Raw genomic sequence first — 17,164 nt, 5'->3', positions numbered from 1 at the left:
TTTTTCTACCAACTCATTTTTCAACTTCAAATCTTACGATTTGCAGATAATTAGACTAACCACGAAATGTCAACTTTATTCAACTAGCTTACTCTGAGAGGTAACATGAATTTGTAGGTCACATAATGTGACATACCTACTTACCAAGGTCCAAGCCAACGGGTTTAGGAACAATTTTAAAAAACATGAATAGTTTTTCTTTAATGTCGAATTATGAGCTACGAAAATCCCTACATTTCCCCCCATTATCCATGAAAAATACTGAAAATAAATGGCAACCAACAGATTGAACCTGTACGTTTCGCATTAAATCTGAACGAACAATAGCGTGTGACGATAAGAGTGATGCAGAGTACAGAGGTCAACCCCGGCGAAGCGGAACGGCCGGTAGGGGAGGACTCGTTATGACCATGTGAAGAATTTTTTGAAGACGTTCCCACAGCACTGATTCCTCGATCGGCTCTGATTCATAATCAGCTAATTACGCTCGGCCCTCGTTAAACATCATGTGGGAATACATTTTTAATGCGCTAATTAAAAGCGTATTATATTCAAATACATTTTATTACTTTAAAGTTTGCGCTCGTTGCCAACGACGTTTAAAATATTTTATGAAACTTTGCAGTTGCATATAAAATGGATACAACATTACTTGGATTTATTAGTTTTCGTCCTTTAGGGAAATTGAAATAACTTATTCATTAGTTCATTTTTAATCGTAAACTGTAAGGATTAAAATAATACCTTAAAATGTATAATGAGAAACTTCATCAAAAACTGTGATTCTATTTTTGCGTGTTATGTCTTATCCAAGTAAACGGTTTATACACAGGCGTAGAGTTTTTTGCACATTTGCACATTTTCGTAAATAAAGTATGTAGTTCTTTGGGACAAATAAGTTTAGGAGGTGAAAAATAATAGAGACGTTTGTTTAAATGTATTTATTAAAATATCAATGTTTAGAATGACTGCTTTATAATATCACATGTTATCGATTCACAATTCTGTTGCGTCTACAATGAACTATTTATTCTGAACATATTACATTAGCATGTAGAGCTGTAGACAGGACAACGTAAAATATAAAAATGCTACTATAAAAAGTAATTTTGATATAAAAAAAAACTTTCAACTTGGCTCATTTGACAATCATATAGAAAGATACATCATAGTTCTCTGAAAATTAAATATAACGACATGAGTGCGGTGCGCTTTATAAATTCCATTTAAAAAAAAGGTCGTCAATTCAATTTTCAAAGTTACCAAATACTTTACAATTTCTCTTACAAAAATATTTATAATTTTTTGTACTTCTCATTACACCCGGCGTGGAATGTTCGAAATCACACACTATAAAACCGATTCTCCTTATGTAGGCAATAAATACAAAATGATACTTATCTCTCCGAAATTTCACTTAATTTCTAATTCTACTTCGTTTACTTATAGTCTCTGTTACTTTACATACGTACAAGTAGTTACAAAAATTACTGATCAAATCTGCAAGGATTTGGTAATTTTAATTATAATTAAAGAATTGTTTTTCTAAATTGAAAAAATTTACTAACTCGTACAGATTGTACTTTTGAATCAATTTTCGATACAAGCTTAAAGAGGAGCACTCCTTAATGTTGGGGCACAGCTAGTTAATTCGTAGGTATATTACATTCACAAGACCGACAGGACGTTGCGTTTGAGACCCTGATCGATTGGACAGCCATAATAGGTCGGCTGCGTCAATACCAAGCTCAGATTTTACATTTTATGTTTTGCTGATCACCTTGGAATTTTAATATTTTAACCGTGCCGTTATAAGCATGCAGTGTTTATGTTTTTGTAAAATAATAATATAATAGTTCCTACTTAACAAAAACATTTTGTAAGTAGCTAAGCTTCGATGTAGAAAAATTGGGTAGGTATATTGTAAAGAAAGCCTACAAATTGCAAAGCGCAATAATGACCTTATTCGTGGAACTAGACGGAAATCCTTTCATCGATGACTTACGTACCTATCGGTTCACGATAAACCGTATTTAATATAAACATTGTAATCTCAAGTGAGGGCGCATTCACACGCAACTAAATTACATAGAAACACTCGTCATGGATTTATAGCTATTTGGCCCCGAGGAAACGACACCCGCCTTCGCACGATCGAGCTGTACCTTGTTTACTTTTCAAAATTGTATTAGTTCGGTTTCGGCTCCAGCTAGCACGCAGCTAAAATAATTTGGCGTAAGTCCATTTGGTTATGTTTAATGACAAATTATTCCACTCTCTTCCCCCGCGCGCAGATCGAATTTAACCCTGGGTTAAAAATCTTGATACGTCTACCATGAATAAAAAGAGCAACGATATATTTAACCCACAAATAAACAATGTAGCTGATTTTTTGAAGACGTAAATATTAATGGCTTATCTAGCTGTTACTTCGTCTACTTTCATGAAACTATTAAAGTAGAAGAATAGAAATTACAGCCCACAATTAGGTACAGCTCGTCAGTGGGCGGACTCTACAGAGAGATCTTTTCACCTGCTAATTTAAAGCGAAGCAGTGAAATATCGCCGATATAAACCTAATTTTAATAATAATTCGCATTCTTATACATTTACAGTAAACTAAAATTATCCTAAATAAAATATTTAGAGCGAAGCCACAAAATTTGATTATCGAAACGAAACGTTTCCAACAGAATATTGTAGTCAGATTTATAATCCCAACTCGAAAGTCGATAAAGAACGAGTGCTACCGTAACCTTAATAAATTAAAATTTTGGTGTTGTAATCTCGATATTTAAAATAGTTTACTTCTACAGATATTTAGGCACACTGTCTTAAGTATTTACACATATTTTGTTCGGCGAATTGATTCAAATGCATGTGCCACTTCTATTTTTTGTCGTTCCATGTTCCTTTCTCGCATACCCAGGCAAATACACAGAAAGTTTTTTATTTAATACCTAGCTTCAGTATTTTGTTATTAAACCAACGTCGTCATTTCACAAAACACAATTTTTTTGAAGTTCACTCAATTTAACTATGTCGCAGACGTAATAGATGTATTAATAAAATTATAATAGGTATATTCAAACATCGAACATCCACTTCTGAACATAGGTTAAAAAAGTAGATCATTGTGAATACGAATAATTTGTTGTCTTCCGTTTTGACACGGAAGGCGCGGGTCCCCGTTTTCGACCTTTGTGAACGGATTGAACATCGCGAGGAAGTCGTCGCGTCCTGTGATGATCTAAACGAGTTTCTGATCTATTTGTTGCATAAATTTGTATTTTATCGACTTTAAAAAGCCAAATATTGCGACATTTTCCCACATCGCCGCTGCCGTGTTCGTAATTAATTTTCGTATCTGACATAAAATGAAACTGTTGCATATTTTATAACTCTTACAAAGTATAGAGCTAGACAATTTTTCTGTTCCAATTTTTACTATTTAATGTTCTCAATCCATACTATATAACTCAAGCGATGCAAAATATTTTCATTTCCTCTTCGACCATTTTAGAACGTGTGACTGTGAAGATAACATTTGGTTGGTTGATTAATTGCGGTTTACGGTTGATAACTCAAAACCACAATTTATAAAAATAGTAGGAGATAACAGTTCATACGAGCATGTCGTCGATCATGCGGCTTCTAGTTATGTACTCGACAGAAATGTACTCGGCGACCATAATATAATAGGTAATCTTCCGATACTCTAGAGCACGCATAATAATGTCTCCTTTGCGATGAAGCCTGAGTGTGCACGAAAAGTATCACGTTTTGTAGAAATGTAGACTGTTTGGGTTTGTATAACAATGCAAACGGATGACCGACACAATTTTGTCTGACTTCTGTTCTGTCTGTATCTTCCAGAGGCAGCAAGGAACATGTAAGACGTTTAGGCACTATCCAAACTACATTAGTCACTTACCAATAAACTCGTGTTTATCTTTGGATTCGCACACACTAACACAATCTCTGCAGGCCGTCGTCGAGCCTGCAGTCCATGGGCTATTGCAGGGTGTTGTCCGGCAGGCGATGGGCGTCGTGGTGCCAGGCCGTCTGCTCCGGCCTCATCACGTCGTCCACGGGCGGGCACAGCGGCCTCGGCCCCGGCTCTGGCGTGTACGTGAACGTGAGGCCCGTCGCGTATATGATCCCGTCGTTCCGTACCAACGATACGGGCACCTGCAAACAATATTATGCTATAACTTAGAAATTTAAGATGCCGCATAAAAACTGGTTAGGGATAATGGGCAATGTGAAATTTTTCGACCTCTTGAGTGGTAAGTGCGGCGGATACGCGAGCACGGGAACACGTCAGTGCTCAGGCGGGTCGTTATTAGTAGATTTCGAACGACAGTTACACGCTATTGGTAGGTACAGTACGCCTATGGCCCCGAGAAAAGTGGATACACCATCTTTAAGAGGATACACCAGGGGCGTGAGAAATTGTCTCACCAATCTCAAGTCTCCCACCGCAGAGCGCGATAGAGACAACACGACAAAAGTTCTAATAAAAGAACAGAAAATCTTCGATTCGTTGTCCGCTGATTCTTTTTCCTAATCTTAACCGATTTAAGGGGGCGACTAACCCTAAAGTGTCGATTTTATAATTCATTTTTATACTTGAAAATAAGCCCCGAATTGTTTCATTTTCTAAAATTAGATACTACATTATATTTCCGAGAATTCGATCTGAGCATAAACACGATATCTTAAAATTTTCTCGATAGAAAAAAATCACAAATATGCATCTAATTTTCACGAATTTTTAATTTATTGCCATAACCGTGCATTGAACTAAGTTAATATTTTAACACATTGTATAAAAATTCTATCATTGAGAGATCGACCTAGCGGATTTTTAAAATATTGTATATTTATCGAGTTATTGAGAAAAAACTAATTTGGCGATGAATCCGCGTCGTTCTTTTTAACCTGGCATATGAAAGACGGGCGTGAGTGTGAAGAGAAGATGATGTTTGATTTTTGGGGTAAGTCGCCGTACTTTTTTCATTAAGAATTAAAGCAAAGCTTGAGCTGTGTTCTTATGTTTTTTTTTTGTATATTCTAGCCAGTTTTGTTTTCTGGGTGTTTGAACACAGAAAAAAATCTTGCCATTTTGTTGGGTTTTTGGACGTTCTTATCTTTTTTAATCTATACTAATATTATAATTCTGCAGAGTTTGTTAGTTTGTTTGTTTGTTTGTTTGTTTGAACGCGCTAATCTCAGGAACTACTGGTCCGATTTGAAAAATTCTTTCAGTGTTAGATAGCCCATTTATCGAGGAAGGCTATAGGCTATATTTTATCACGCTAAGACTAATAGAAACGAAGAAATAGAGGAAAATGTGGAAAAAACGGGAGAAATTATTTGAAAGGGCTTATTTGAACGCGCTAATCTCAAGAACTACTAGTCCGATTTGAAAAATTATTTCAGTGTTAGATAGCCCATTGATCGAGGAAGATTATAGGCTATACTTTATCACGCTAAAACTAATAAAAGCGAAGAAATAGAGGAAAGTGTGGAAAAAACGAGGAGATTTTATTTGAAAGGGCTTATTTGAACGCGCTAATCTCAGTAACTACTGGTCCGATTTGAAAAATTCTTTCAGTGTTAGATAGCCTATTTATCGAGGAAGGTCATAGGCTATATTTTATTATTCTATGACTTATAGGAGCGAAGAAATAGAGGAAAATGTGAAAAAAACGGGTAAAATTATATGAAATTGTTTATTATCTTAAGATTCTCAAGAACTACTGGAGCAATTTTTATGTTATTTGGCAAACATGAAGAATAGACCACGTTAAGGGACATAGACTATTTTTTGCGGAAAAATGTACGGTCGTGTGAAATTCCTAAATTACGCAAGCGAAGCCGCGCGGAACATCCTACTATCCTACTAATATTATAAAGGCGAAAGTTTGTTTGGATGTATGGATGTGTGGATGTATGGATGTTTGTTACTCTTTCACGCAAAAACTACTGAACGGATTTTAATGAAACTTTACAATAATATAGGCTACAATTTTAACCGACTTTCAAAATAGGGGAGGTGTTATGTTCGTTTTCTTATGTTCAACGATTACTCCGCCGTTTGTTAACCGATTTTCAAAATTTTTCTTTTGGTATATAGGGTATCATCCCAATTTGGTTTTTATTTTCACAAAAGTGGTGATCTGATGAAGGATGCATAAGTAATCGAAGGAACTCCTCAAAATTTATATGGAAACATGTGGTGACTTCGGTTTCGTGAGAAGTATTCTAAGCATATGCTACCAACAAGTAAGATTTTGCACCGAGGTATACCTGGTATACCGTGGTTTGGAAGGTGCTGAGAGTCTACTGGTCCGATTTAGAAACTTATTTCAGTGTTAGATAGAGCGCTAATTTATCGAGTAAGACTATAGGCTATATTATATTATCACGTTAAGACTAATGCGACCGAAGAAACTCAGGAAAATGTGGGAAATACGTGGGAAATATTAGAAATTACGAACTACTGGGGCAATTTTTATGGCAATATTTGGCACAGATATAGAGTAGACCAAGTGAAGGGAGTAGGGACATAAGAGCTATTTTTTATGGGAAAATGTACGGTTTCCGTAAAATTCCTAATTTACGCGGGCGAAGCCGCGCGGGACATCTAGTACTTAATAAAATTATGCAAAAAAAAAAAAAGAAAACATAGGGACATGCTAATAGTGGCCATAGATATTCAGGAAAAAAATCATAATTCTACCGGCATTATCCAGGGAGGAAACAGGGGACAACATTTGTATGGAAAAACGGCGGTGTGGACTCCTCGTAACTTTTACGCGACTTATTGCAAATAATTTGTAACAATGTCCATTCAATAAAATAAAATAGTTCAAAATTTTATCCGATCGGCTGTTAAAGGCGCCCACATTAAAACTGGCGCAATAAATTAGGGTCATCCGTAATTTGCGTCACGCGAAATCGTGCGCGGGACCCCTCCGTAGCGTGACGCTTCCCCGATCCCTCTATGTTTATTTTTCTACTCGAGAGTAACTATTATTATTATTGTAATACGCATCTGTTTACACAGCATGGCAAGTTAACACACTATTTGGAGCTCCTCTTGCGTAATAATACTCGTCAGCTTTTTACTAGGAAAATCAACCTTAGCAGAACCGCATTACTCCAATTCAACAATTTTATGCAACATTAATAACAACTTCATTCTTTGTTCGTTCTATCACAGAATATATATTAGTGTTCTATTCCGTTTCCTATTAAACAGCTTAACATACGTGAAATCAACTCTCTGTACAGTATTTTACGCTGCTATAGGTATTAATAATAGGATTACTAGCTTACCTGAGTGGGCTGTCGCACCCACAGCCACTGTCCGCGGAACTGAGAGATGTCGGGGACGACGCACAGCATGGACTCGGCGCACCGGTACATGGTCTCCGCCTCCACGTCGCCGAACCACACCTGCAGCGACGGCGTGAAGTTGTCCCCCGCCAGCTCCAGCATCGCCACGTCGCCGCCCCCGTTCAGGTTCAGCGAGTGGACCAGGGGCACGGGAGTTACCGGCGATCTATAACAATGACTATACTGTAGCGACTCAAAATTACCAACCAGTGTCGGCCATAGGGTTGGCGAACAGGGCAATCGTCCGGGGCCTCACACTTACAGGGGCTTCGCAGTGTTTTTTTTTTTTGGAAGACAAAGGGCCTCGCAAAGACCTGCCGCCCAGCCCCTATAGACAAGTGGCAAAACGCTAACGCTACAAAATGTATGGATTTGACATTAGTATTCGCTAGCGAAGCGATGACTAATGTCAAATCGCATACATTTTGTAGCGTTAGCGTTTTGCCACTTGTCTAGGGGGGCAGGGCTTCCCAAAGACCTTCCGCCCGGGTCCTCGCAACGGGTGAGGCCGCCACTGTTACCACCCGCCTGTCCACTCTATCTGTCTACAAAGATCACTCGCCTTTTTTGACCACGTAGCCACGAGCCTAATAAGTAATAATAGGCTAGGGGAAAAGTCTTTTCGCATTATAGTATGTATGAACTTGTCATAAAATCTCTTGGGCTATACCAATTGTATCTGGCTGATTTTGATATCATTAAAAAGTTCTAATTTTACAGAAGACAATTCCAAATTCAAATTAGGTAAATTTGAGATTTTCATTTGTTTTTCTTATTGTTACTGCCGATCCACACTCGCGCGCGACAGCGCGCCGCGGACCGAGGCGGATCGCGCATTCTGCCAAATTTACTGATTCACACTCGCAAAGTTCGCGACATATTCGCAATGTTGCCACTTTTTAATTACTTCACTTTCTTGACGCACTATAGTTTGCGCCCTTGAGCCAAATTTATCTTACTTTATATTATAAACTAGATGTCCCACGCGGCTTCGCTCGCGTAAATTATTAGGAATTTTACGGAAATCGTACATTTTTTCGCAACAAAATAGCTTATCTCTCTTCACGTAGTCTACTCTATATCTTTGCCAAATAACATACAAAATTGCTTTGGTAGTTCGTGAGATAAACCCTTGCTAATAATTTTCCGTTTTAACCAGATTTCCTCTGTTTCTTCGGTCCTATTAGTTTGCGTGATAAAATAGCCTATAGCCTTCTTTGATAAATGAGCTAGCTAACACTAAAATATTTTTTTATCCGACCAATAGCTCCTATGATTAACGTGTTCAATCAAACAAATAAATATTTTTTTAATCGCTTGACAAAATCGAATCTTGATCTAAATGACTATGAAAAGAACCAATGGGTCATAATAGGCTCATAATCATGGGATGCATATAACTTTATAAGGTATAATATGGTAGTGATGATGAATGTAATTTGCATAGTAGCATATGCTTTCCGTTCTTAAAGCAATGCAAAGGAGTTCTCTCAGCACCTTCCCAATCTAATCATGGTATACATTGGTGCAAAATCTTACTTGTTGATTGCATATGCTTAGACTACTTCCCACGAAACCGAAGTCACCACATGTTTCCATATAAATTTTAAGGAGTTCCCTCGATTAGTCATGGCTCCCAGCATCAGATCACCAGTTTTCTGAGTATAGTACCAAATTGGGATGACACCCTGTACGCCAAAAAAAAAATTTGAAAATCGGTTTACAAACGGCGGAGTAATCGTTGAATATAAAAAACGAACATAACACCTCCCCCATTTTGAAAGTCAATTAAAATTGTAGCCTATGTGTTATTCTGATGTATAAGCTATATTATTGTAAAGTTTCATTAAGATACATTCAGTAGTTTTTGCGTGAAAGAGTAACAAACATCCATACATCCAAACAAACTTTCGCCTTTATAATATTATAAAGTAAATAAAGTATATAAAGTATAAAGTAATAAAGTATAAAGTAGGATTAATTGTATTCTGTTCACTAAACAATGCTGGCATGTCTTGTATGGCAAAAGCCCTTATTAAAATAAAGATTAAAAAAAAATATCTTTGTAGCGGGACAGAAAACCGACAACAATCGGGGAACGGGCCGTTTTGACGTGGGAGAGCCATGCTTCGGCACGAATGGGCCGGCTCGACCGGAGAAATACCACGTCTTCACAGAAAACCGGCGTGAACAGCGCTTGCGCTGTGTTTCGCCGAGTGAGTGAGTTTACCGGAGGCCCAATACCCTACCCTTTTCTCTTCCCTACCCTCCCCTATTTCCTTCCTCACCCTCCCCTGTAATTCCCTTCCCTACCCTCCCCTGTTACCCCTTAAAAGGCCGGCAACGCACCTGCAGCTCTTCTGATGCTGCGAGTGTCCATGGGCGACGGAAGTTGCTTTCCATCAGGTGACCCGTTGGCTCGTTTGCCCCCTTATTTCATAAAAAAAAAGAAGTGCAAAACATATGCGAATCGGATCTCTCACTCATGCTTCGCAGGAATTTCGCGGCGCCGCAGCGTCGCGCACGGTTCGCGCGCGAGTTGGGATGCGGTCGGGGAACCAGCCGCGTAGTGCGAAAAATATGCGAACCGGATCCACACTCACGTTTCGCGGAAATTCCGCGGCGTCGCGCGCGGTTCACGCGCGAGTGGGGATGGGGCTTTAAAATTAGTGAATCAATCCGCGAAAAATGCAACACAATCCGCGAAAAAATTTGTGATATTTATGGACCTAATGCAGTATCTGTGAGCGTTAAAAGCGTTTCCAATCCGGAAATTTTGATATCAACGATGCACGTCGCTCTGGTCGCCCTATTACGGCAAAACTGATGCCACTTTTAAAAACGTGGAGCAAGGTCAGCATATTAGTAGTTACGGTGAAGAACTGGGGATTGACCACAAAACGGTTTTGGCGCATTAAAAAAAGCTGGCTACACAAAAAAGCTCGATATTTGGGTGCTTCATGAGCTTACTGAAAGAAACCTAATGAACTGTGTGTACTCATTTGTGATTTTTTATTACGACGTAATGAAACCGAACCATTTTTGAAGAAGCTGATAACTGGTGGTGAAAAGTGGATCACGTACGACAAGAACGTGCTAAAAAGATCGTGGTCATAGGCCGGTCAGAATGCAGTATCTGTGAGCGTTAAAAGCGTTTTCAACCCGGAAATGTGACTGTAGCGAAACCCGTGTTAACTCGCAACAAGGTGATGCTGTGTGTGTGGTGGGATTGGAAGGGCATTATTCATTATGAGCTGTTACCGTGGGGTGTGGTTTTTCAATATGATAACGCTAGAACAAAAATTACGGGAGTTTGGCTAGGAGGTCTTAATGCATCCGCCGTATAGTCCTGACCTTGCACCTTCAGATTTCCACCTGTTTCGGTCGCTGCAGAATTCCTTAGGCAGTGTCAGGTTGACATCACAAGAGGACTGCCAAAACCACTTGTCACAGTTTTTTCATCAGAAGCCCCAAAATTTTTATTGCAATGGGATCATGTCCTACCAACAAGATGGCCAAAAAGTTATCGAACAAAATGGCACCTATATACTTTAGTCAATTGTAAATAAACTTTATAAAAAAACCTTTTGAATTTTTATATAATATGCGAAGAAACTTTTCCCCAACCATTTTGCTGCGAATTTATTTATTTTATTTTTTATTTATTTATTTAACTCAGACATCTTGGCCCATATTATAAATACCTTATAGACTAACATACATACAATTATACTAAAAACTAACACTAAAACACTAAACACGTATTGTCTGCGACGTGGGGTGCGACGTTTTCGGAAGTCGTCCTCGGAACCTCCTGTAGACGACTCCAATCGGCCAGAACTCCTCCTTCTCGAAGGTCGGTAGATGGTGCGTCGGGACTCTCACCACAAAGGAACTAAAATTCACTTTGTGGCGGGACTCCAAGCGCTCGACCCTCAAGACGAAGTGGGTCTTGCTTCTGATGTAGTCCACGACCTGCTCGACCGTCGTCGAGCATTAATCTTGGGAGTCTTATATTATGCACTATTAGCTGGGCATTTAGAGGGGAAAAGAGGCAGAGTGACTATACGATGGACAGACGCGATTGCCAAGGCTGCTGACCACGTCCAGTGCATCCAGGAAAGCAAATGTTGGTAGTCACGTCCCTCAGCCATGAGGATACGACTAGGAAGATAACAATGAGTCGTATATTCGTGATGATGTTAAGATATTGATGGTACGATGCTGCGGACAGATACACACAGATAGACATAGCAAATTTATAACGCCTCCCTATTTGATAGAAAAAGGACAGGTGTCGGAACCAGCGTTGCCAGACGTCCCGATTTTGGCGGGACGTCCCGATTTTTTTATCAAAATTAAATGTCCCGCGCGGGACAGGGTCCAGCTTTTCGGGGAAAACCCGAACGTACGTGCAGCGTGCTGAGAAAGAAAGGTGCGTAATGAAGAGATAGAGGGGCGGATTTTCTTTGGCTACTTTAGCTATCTATTGTCACGTAAACGTTATTTTAACGCAAATAAAAAGATAAAAATTAAAAAAACTTTTGATTTTATACTTTTTTTTTTTACTTTGTCCCGCTTTTGACTAAAGAATCCCGCTTTTTTTACCTAAAAAGTTCCAAAGTCCCGACTTGGGACAAAAAAAATCTGGCAACGCTAGTCGGAACTCGAATAAGTGGTTTGAGAGGGGAATTATTGGGCACTATTGCGCTTTATTTGATTGTTAATATAGTACTAAACTTTGCTGCAACCACATAATGTGCTCAAATTACTGTCTCATCATTTAATATGAATTTAAAGTGTCTATTAGAGTGTCCCCTCTCCTAACATTTAAGTGCCATGAAGGGCTATGTAATCGGCCCCTCACTATAATCTATTTTACTGTTTTATGCTACGTAAAAACATAGCACTGCCATTATTTCAGCCTGTTGTGTGTGAGATTGTTGTATTGTTTTGCTCGAAATGGTTAAAGCTGACAAACTTAAGAGTTAACAATAAAATACGCCCAGCGAAAAAGCTATTTTTGAATCTGTTTATCATAATATCAACCAACGCGTAACAATTAGGAGAGATTAACAACTTAAATATTAATCGATGGGTAACACAAATAAACATAATGAAAGTCCAACATTATCATTTATCACATATCAGTCTGCCCATTAAGAAATGACAAGAGAATCATATTAATAATAATTTTACCACCTATAAGGCACAGCGCAGTTGACAAACTATCCGTGACGCACTTTTTAGTCTGTGGAAATAGAACCTATGCAATTATATGCAGTAACGCAAACGTCTGCGCTGTGCGTCGTGTGCATTACTGCATATAATTGCAGACTAAAAAGTGCGTCACGGATAGTCTGTCGTCTGCGCAGCACCTAAACGTATTTTGGGTTAGAGCAGGGTTTCCAAAGTTTTCAGAGAATGGAATTCATTTTGAGAATCCCAGGTTTAGAGCATGGGTAGTCAAACTCATTCCTATTCTATCGTGTAATATATCGGTTTCATCGCATATTTAAGGGGCCGGGTGCCATCGAAATTCTCATGCATACGTAATACCAAAATCATTTTCTCATACGAAAATATTTAACATATTTGAGTTATTTTTGCTTAAAATAGTAATTAGTAATTACCTAGGTTCCTGCGTAAAAAATTACTAAATATATAATTTACAAAATATTTAAACATTAAAAAATATTTTTTAGTGTTTAAATATTTTGTAGTACTTAATTTTTTTTTTTACGCAGGAACCTAGGTAATTACTATTTTAAGCTGAAAAATAACTCAAACATGTTAAATATTTTCGTATGAGAAAATGATTTTGGTATTACGTATGTATGAGAACTTCGATGGTACCCGGCCTCTTAACGATAAGCTTTTCCCGCGGCTTTGCCTGCGTGAAAAATGTGGTGAAATAGTATTCCTGGTTTATAAACTTTGATAACGTATTGATCCCCCCTGGGGGTGAAAATTTGAATAGTCCTTCCTTAGCAAGAAGATATAATATTGAAGATTGAAACATTTAAAAAAATATATTTTGAAACATTTCATAGAAGCAGTAGCAAAAATAATATTCAGTTACTGGGAATTCTTAATAATAACGACGCATTATTGGACTTGAAATTTTCATAGTTTGTTTAGGGTTCCGTACCCAAAGGGTAAAAACCCTATTACTGAGACTTCGATGTCTGTCCGTTTGACTGTCAATCTCCAGGCTGTAACTCAAGAACGGTAATAGCTAGAGAGTTGAAATTTTCACAGATTATGTAACATACATATCTGTTGCCGCTATGACAAATACTAAAAACAAAATAAAATTCATATTTAAGGGGGCACCCCATACAACAAACGTGATTTTTTTGGCCTTTTTTGCTCTATATTAATAATGGCAATAGGCAGGTACATGAATTTTTCTCAAAGTAACCTTATATCTTTAAACGAGCAATTCTATATATATATATATATATATAGCTCGGTCAAATTGCTAGTTAGTTATTATATGTGTAAGTACTTTAATATTTAATATTTTTTTAAAGTTAAGAGTGTTGAGAAACTTATAAGTTTTACCTAATTTAATTTTAATTTGAGGTCGAATTTTGACCCTTGGGCGATCTCTAGTACATATAATTAAGGATTTTGTGAAATTTTCAAGTGTCTGCCTGTTGTCATTATTGATATCGAGCAAAAAAGGTCAAAAAAATCAAGTTGGTTGTATGGGAGCCCCCCTTAAATATTAATTTTATTTTGATTTTAGCATGGGCGTACCCAGGTTCGCCAGTTGGGCCAGGTGGGCCAGGGGGGGGGGGGCAAATTACCCAGGTTCTGGGCCAGGGGGGGCAAATCAGATTTTTCATTCATCTAGGTGTTTATAAAGAATAAAAAATTAATATGTTTTAGTTGTAAAAATATTGTATTGCAAACAAATGGCAAAAAATCGTTTTCGTAATGTTTAATATAAAAGTACTAGATAATACACACACACACACACACACACACACACACACAACACACGCACTTGCACATACACACACGCACACACACTCGCACATACACACACTCACACTAATAACATCAATAAAATAACTTTTAATTTAGTGTATTATATTAGTAATTATTATAAAAAAATAAAAATAAAAATAAGTACCTAATTATTGTAACTTCGTTTCGTCCCCACAGGACAGGCATCGCCTAGTGTGGGGATCCATTATCGCATATATATTAAAATTTTTTGGCCAATAAATATTTTATTTGTATATACTTAGTATGGACGTCAACATGATCCAGGGGGGGTATCCAGATCCAGCTGCCCCCCCTCGATACGCCCATGGATTTTAGTATTTGTTGTTATAGCGGCAACAGAAATACACACTCTGTGAAATTTACAAAAGTCTAGCAATAGCGGTTTTTGAGATACAGCCTGGAAATAGACAGACAGACAGACAACAAAGTCTTAGTAGTAATAGGGTAATGTTTTTACCCTTTGGGTATGGAACCCTAAAAAAAAGTTAAATTGGAATCTTTTCTTAACCATAATTTTGTTAGTAAAAATCAAAACTCTATTTTACAAGCTGAAAATAGCCTTTAAAATAAAATAAAATTTACCTCACAGGCCCCATTCCTTCATAAAATTGGTATTCAGCTTTGTCGGTGGAAATGATCGTCCAACAGGCTCCATCATTGATCATCTCTTTATTTGGCTCTTTTGGACAAGGCGTAGCTTGAAACTGGATAATCCTCTCCTGAGACAGACAGAGGTACATCCTCTCTGTGTCCTTCATGTAAAATGCACATTTATGTAGCTGAGAAACTGGATCGTCTGCTTCTAAAAGCGCCATTTGCTTATCCACCTACACAAAATTATTTATATGTTTAAAGACAGTGTTTTTGAATTCTATATTTTTTTGCTGTTAAATTTAGAAAAAAAAAGTAACCATTATGATAAAAATTCAATACATGGTCAGCTGTTGTTTAGCTAAATTTTATAGGAACTAAAAATATGAAATAATATAATTGATTAAGTTCTGTTAAGGTCTAATCACATAAAAAATGACAACTACTGGTTCAATTACAAGTTACAGGATAAATTTTCTAGTATTGTCAAAAATGTTTATCAAGGTTTTAGGGAATCATTGCTTTTCATACTTTGTATTAGAACTTCTAGTAAAACATAATTTACAAATAGTATTTGAAATTTGACGAACTACTGCAGTAGGTACTGTAATGTATTGTGTTAGGACTGGTGTTAAGACATTAAAAAAATTTTGTTGTCCTACCTTTCTTATTATTAACCGGGGAAGAGCCATCCCAGTGACAGAGCACACCAATTTCACTGTTGATCCATAGTGGACATATCCATCTCTCACTGCAAATTCCTCTGATTCACTCTCATTGTCATCCAAAAGATGTATAGTAAAAGCACCCCACTGTGTTGAAGACGCATGAAAATTTCCATTTTCAACGTGAAGGTACCTCGTTGAAACTGTTTGAGACCTTAGCCTGTTGAACAAGGCTACCTTTGTTCCACTAGCAATACATAAGTCAGCATTTTTCAATGACTGCTTCTTTTTAGAAGGTTTAGAGATTACTTTTATTCTTTTGCTATTGAATATGCCTATATCATGGCCGTTTCCATAAAACATTTTGACTGACAGCATAAAATGCTTTCGTTTGTCAGAATCAGATATGTACAAAGTTTTGGCTGCACAATACTGCTTACCGTTGTTTAGGTCCAACTGTTGCATATCCTGATCTGAATTACCAATACCTATAAATGCACAAAGCTGTGAGGCTTGCTCCGTTTCTCCCTCCCTCAACATTCTTTCCCTCCTGAGTCTCCAACCGTCGCCAAATAAATAAATACACGGCGGAGGACAAAAGAACCGCTTCTCATTGCCGTAAGATTTTTGAGCGACTTTAGCATGCAATATGACCACGACCATGTCGGACCTATCTCGTAGGTATCGCTCCATAGCTTCGCGCGTGAGTCTGCGCTCTTCCGGGCGGTAGGCGCCGGCGCCGGGACCCGCGGCGGCGGCGTAGCGCGGGTACAAAGCGCCATGCTGCGGGGGTGGCGAGGGTGGACCGCCGCCGATGCCGCCCGCACCCGCGCCGTACTGGTGAGGCATGCTCGCCAGGGCTCACTCTCACCTCGCTTCACTCTTCATCACGTATATTATTCTCAATCCTGAGGTTGACATTCTGAAATACTCATTATCCTATCTCCCTCCGGCGATCATTTTGTGAGCGAACATAACAACTCCAGTAAACAAAACTCTCGTAACTCCTTTATTCCAACGTCTCAGCACTTGCCTTTCTTCGGTCACGAGTAAAATCGATCGATACACTTTTCTATTATTCACTTCACCATAAATAAATAATTACGATGGGAACCGTAACACACATTCATTCAACAACACCTGTTCGAAGGCAGAATTTTCAAACGTGTATTCTTCGAGGAATTAAAATACTGTGATTGTCAGAATATAAATTAAAAATAACTTTTGGCTTTATACACGCTAAAAATGCAACTTTATTTAAAGTTTTTCTACTTTTATTTTTTGTGTTTATTCGAATACGACAACGCTAAAAACCTCAAAAACAAACTGTCAATTTCGGCCATAGACACGATCGAGTGATGTGCAAGCTTGTGCGGTTGTCGATACTCGATAGCAATCGCGCGAATATTATCGAGCTCGAGACATGCGAGAGAGCTCGGTTGCTGGTTGGCGTGTCGAATGCCGACTGTTTACCGAATGAA

The 17,164-nt window shown here is 38.1% G+C and overlaps 1 protein-coding gene across 1 annotated transcript; it reads right to left on the bottom strand.

The window, feature by feature from the left end:
* Positions 1-926: 926 nt before the first annotated feature.
* Positions 927-16,984, bottom strand: LOC121733163 (suppressor of hairless protein). The gene is made up of 4 exons (XM_042123335.1): positions 15,681-16,984; positions 15,010-15,254; positions 7,348-7,573; positions 927-4,191 (listed from the first exon to the last, which is right to left on the bottom strand). Exons 1-4 carry the CDS (start codon positions 16,530-16,532, stop codon positions 4,015-4,017), a joined length of 1,500 nt encoding a protein of 499 aa, XP_041979269.1. The 5' UTR covers positions 16,533-16,984; the 3' UTR covers positions 927-4,014.
* Between the last annotated feature and the right edge of the window lie 180 nt (positions 16,985-17,164).

The sequence above is a fragment of the Aricia agestis genome, chromosome 1 (assembly GCF_905147365.1).
Source record: "Aricia agestis chromosome 1, ilAriAges1.1, whole genome shotgun sequence".
Classification (NCBI taxonomy): Eukaryota; Metazoa; Arthropoda; class Insecta; order Lepidoptera; family Lycaenidae; genus Aricia; species Aricia agestis.
The sequence above is the reverse complement of the archived record's forward strand: the minus strand, read 5'-3'. Positions and strand labels throughout refer to the sequence as shown.

What these genes read in the sequence shown, in the direction of transcription:
- LOC121733163 (XM_042123335.1), bottom strand. Translation starts at nt 16,532, where the DNA reads ATGCCTCACCAGTACGGCGCGGGTGCGGGCGGCATCGGCGGCGGTCCA. An exon ending in CCCGGTTAATAATAAGAAAG is followed by an intron (nt 15,255 to 15,680) that starts GTAGGACAACAA and finishes AATTTTGTGTAG; the next exon opens with GTGGATAAGCAAATGGCGCT. An exon ending in GGGTGCGACAGCCCACTCAG is followed by an intron (nt 4,192 to 7,347) that starts GTAAGCTAGTAA and finishes TATTGTTTGCAG; the next exon opens with GTGCCCGTATCGTTGGTACG.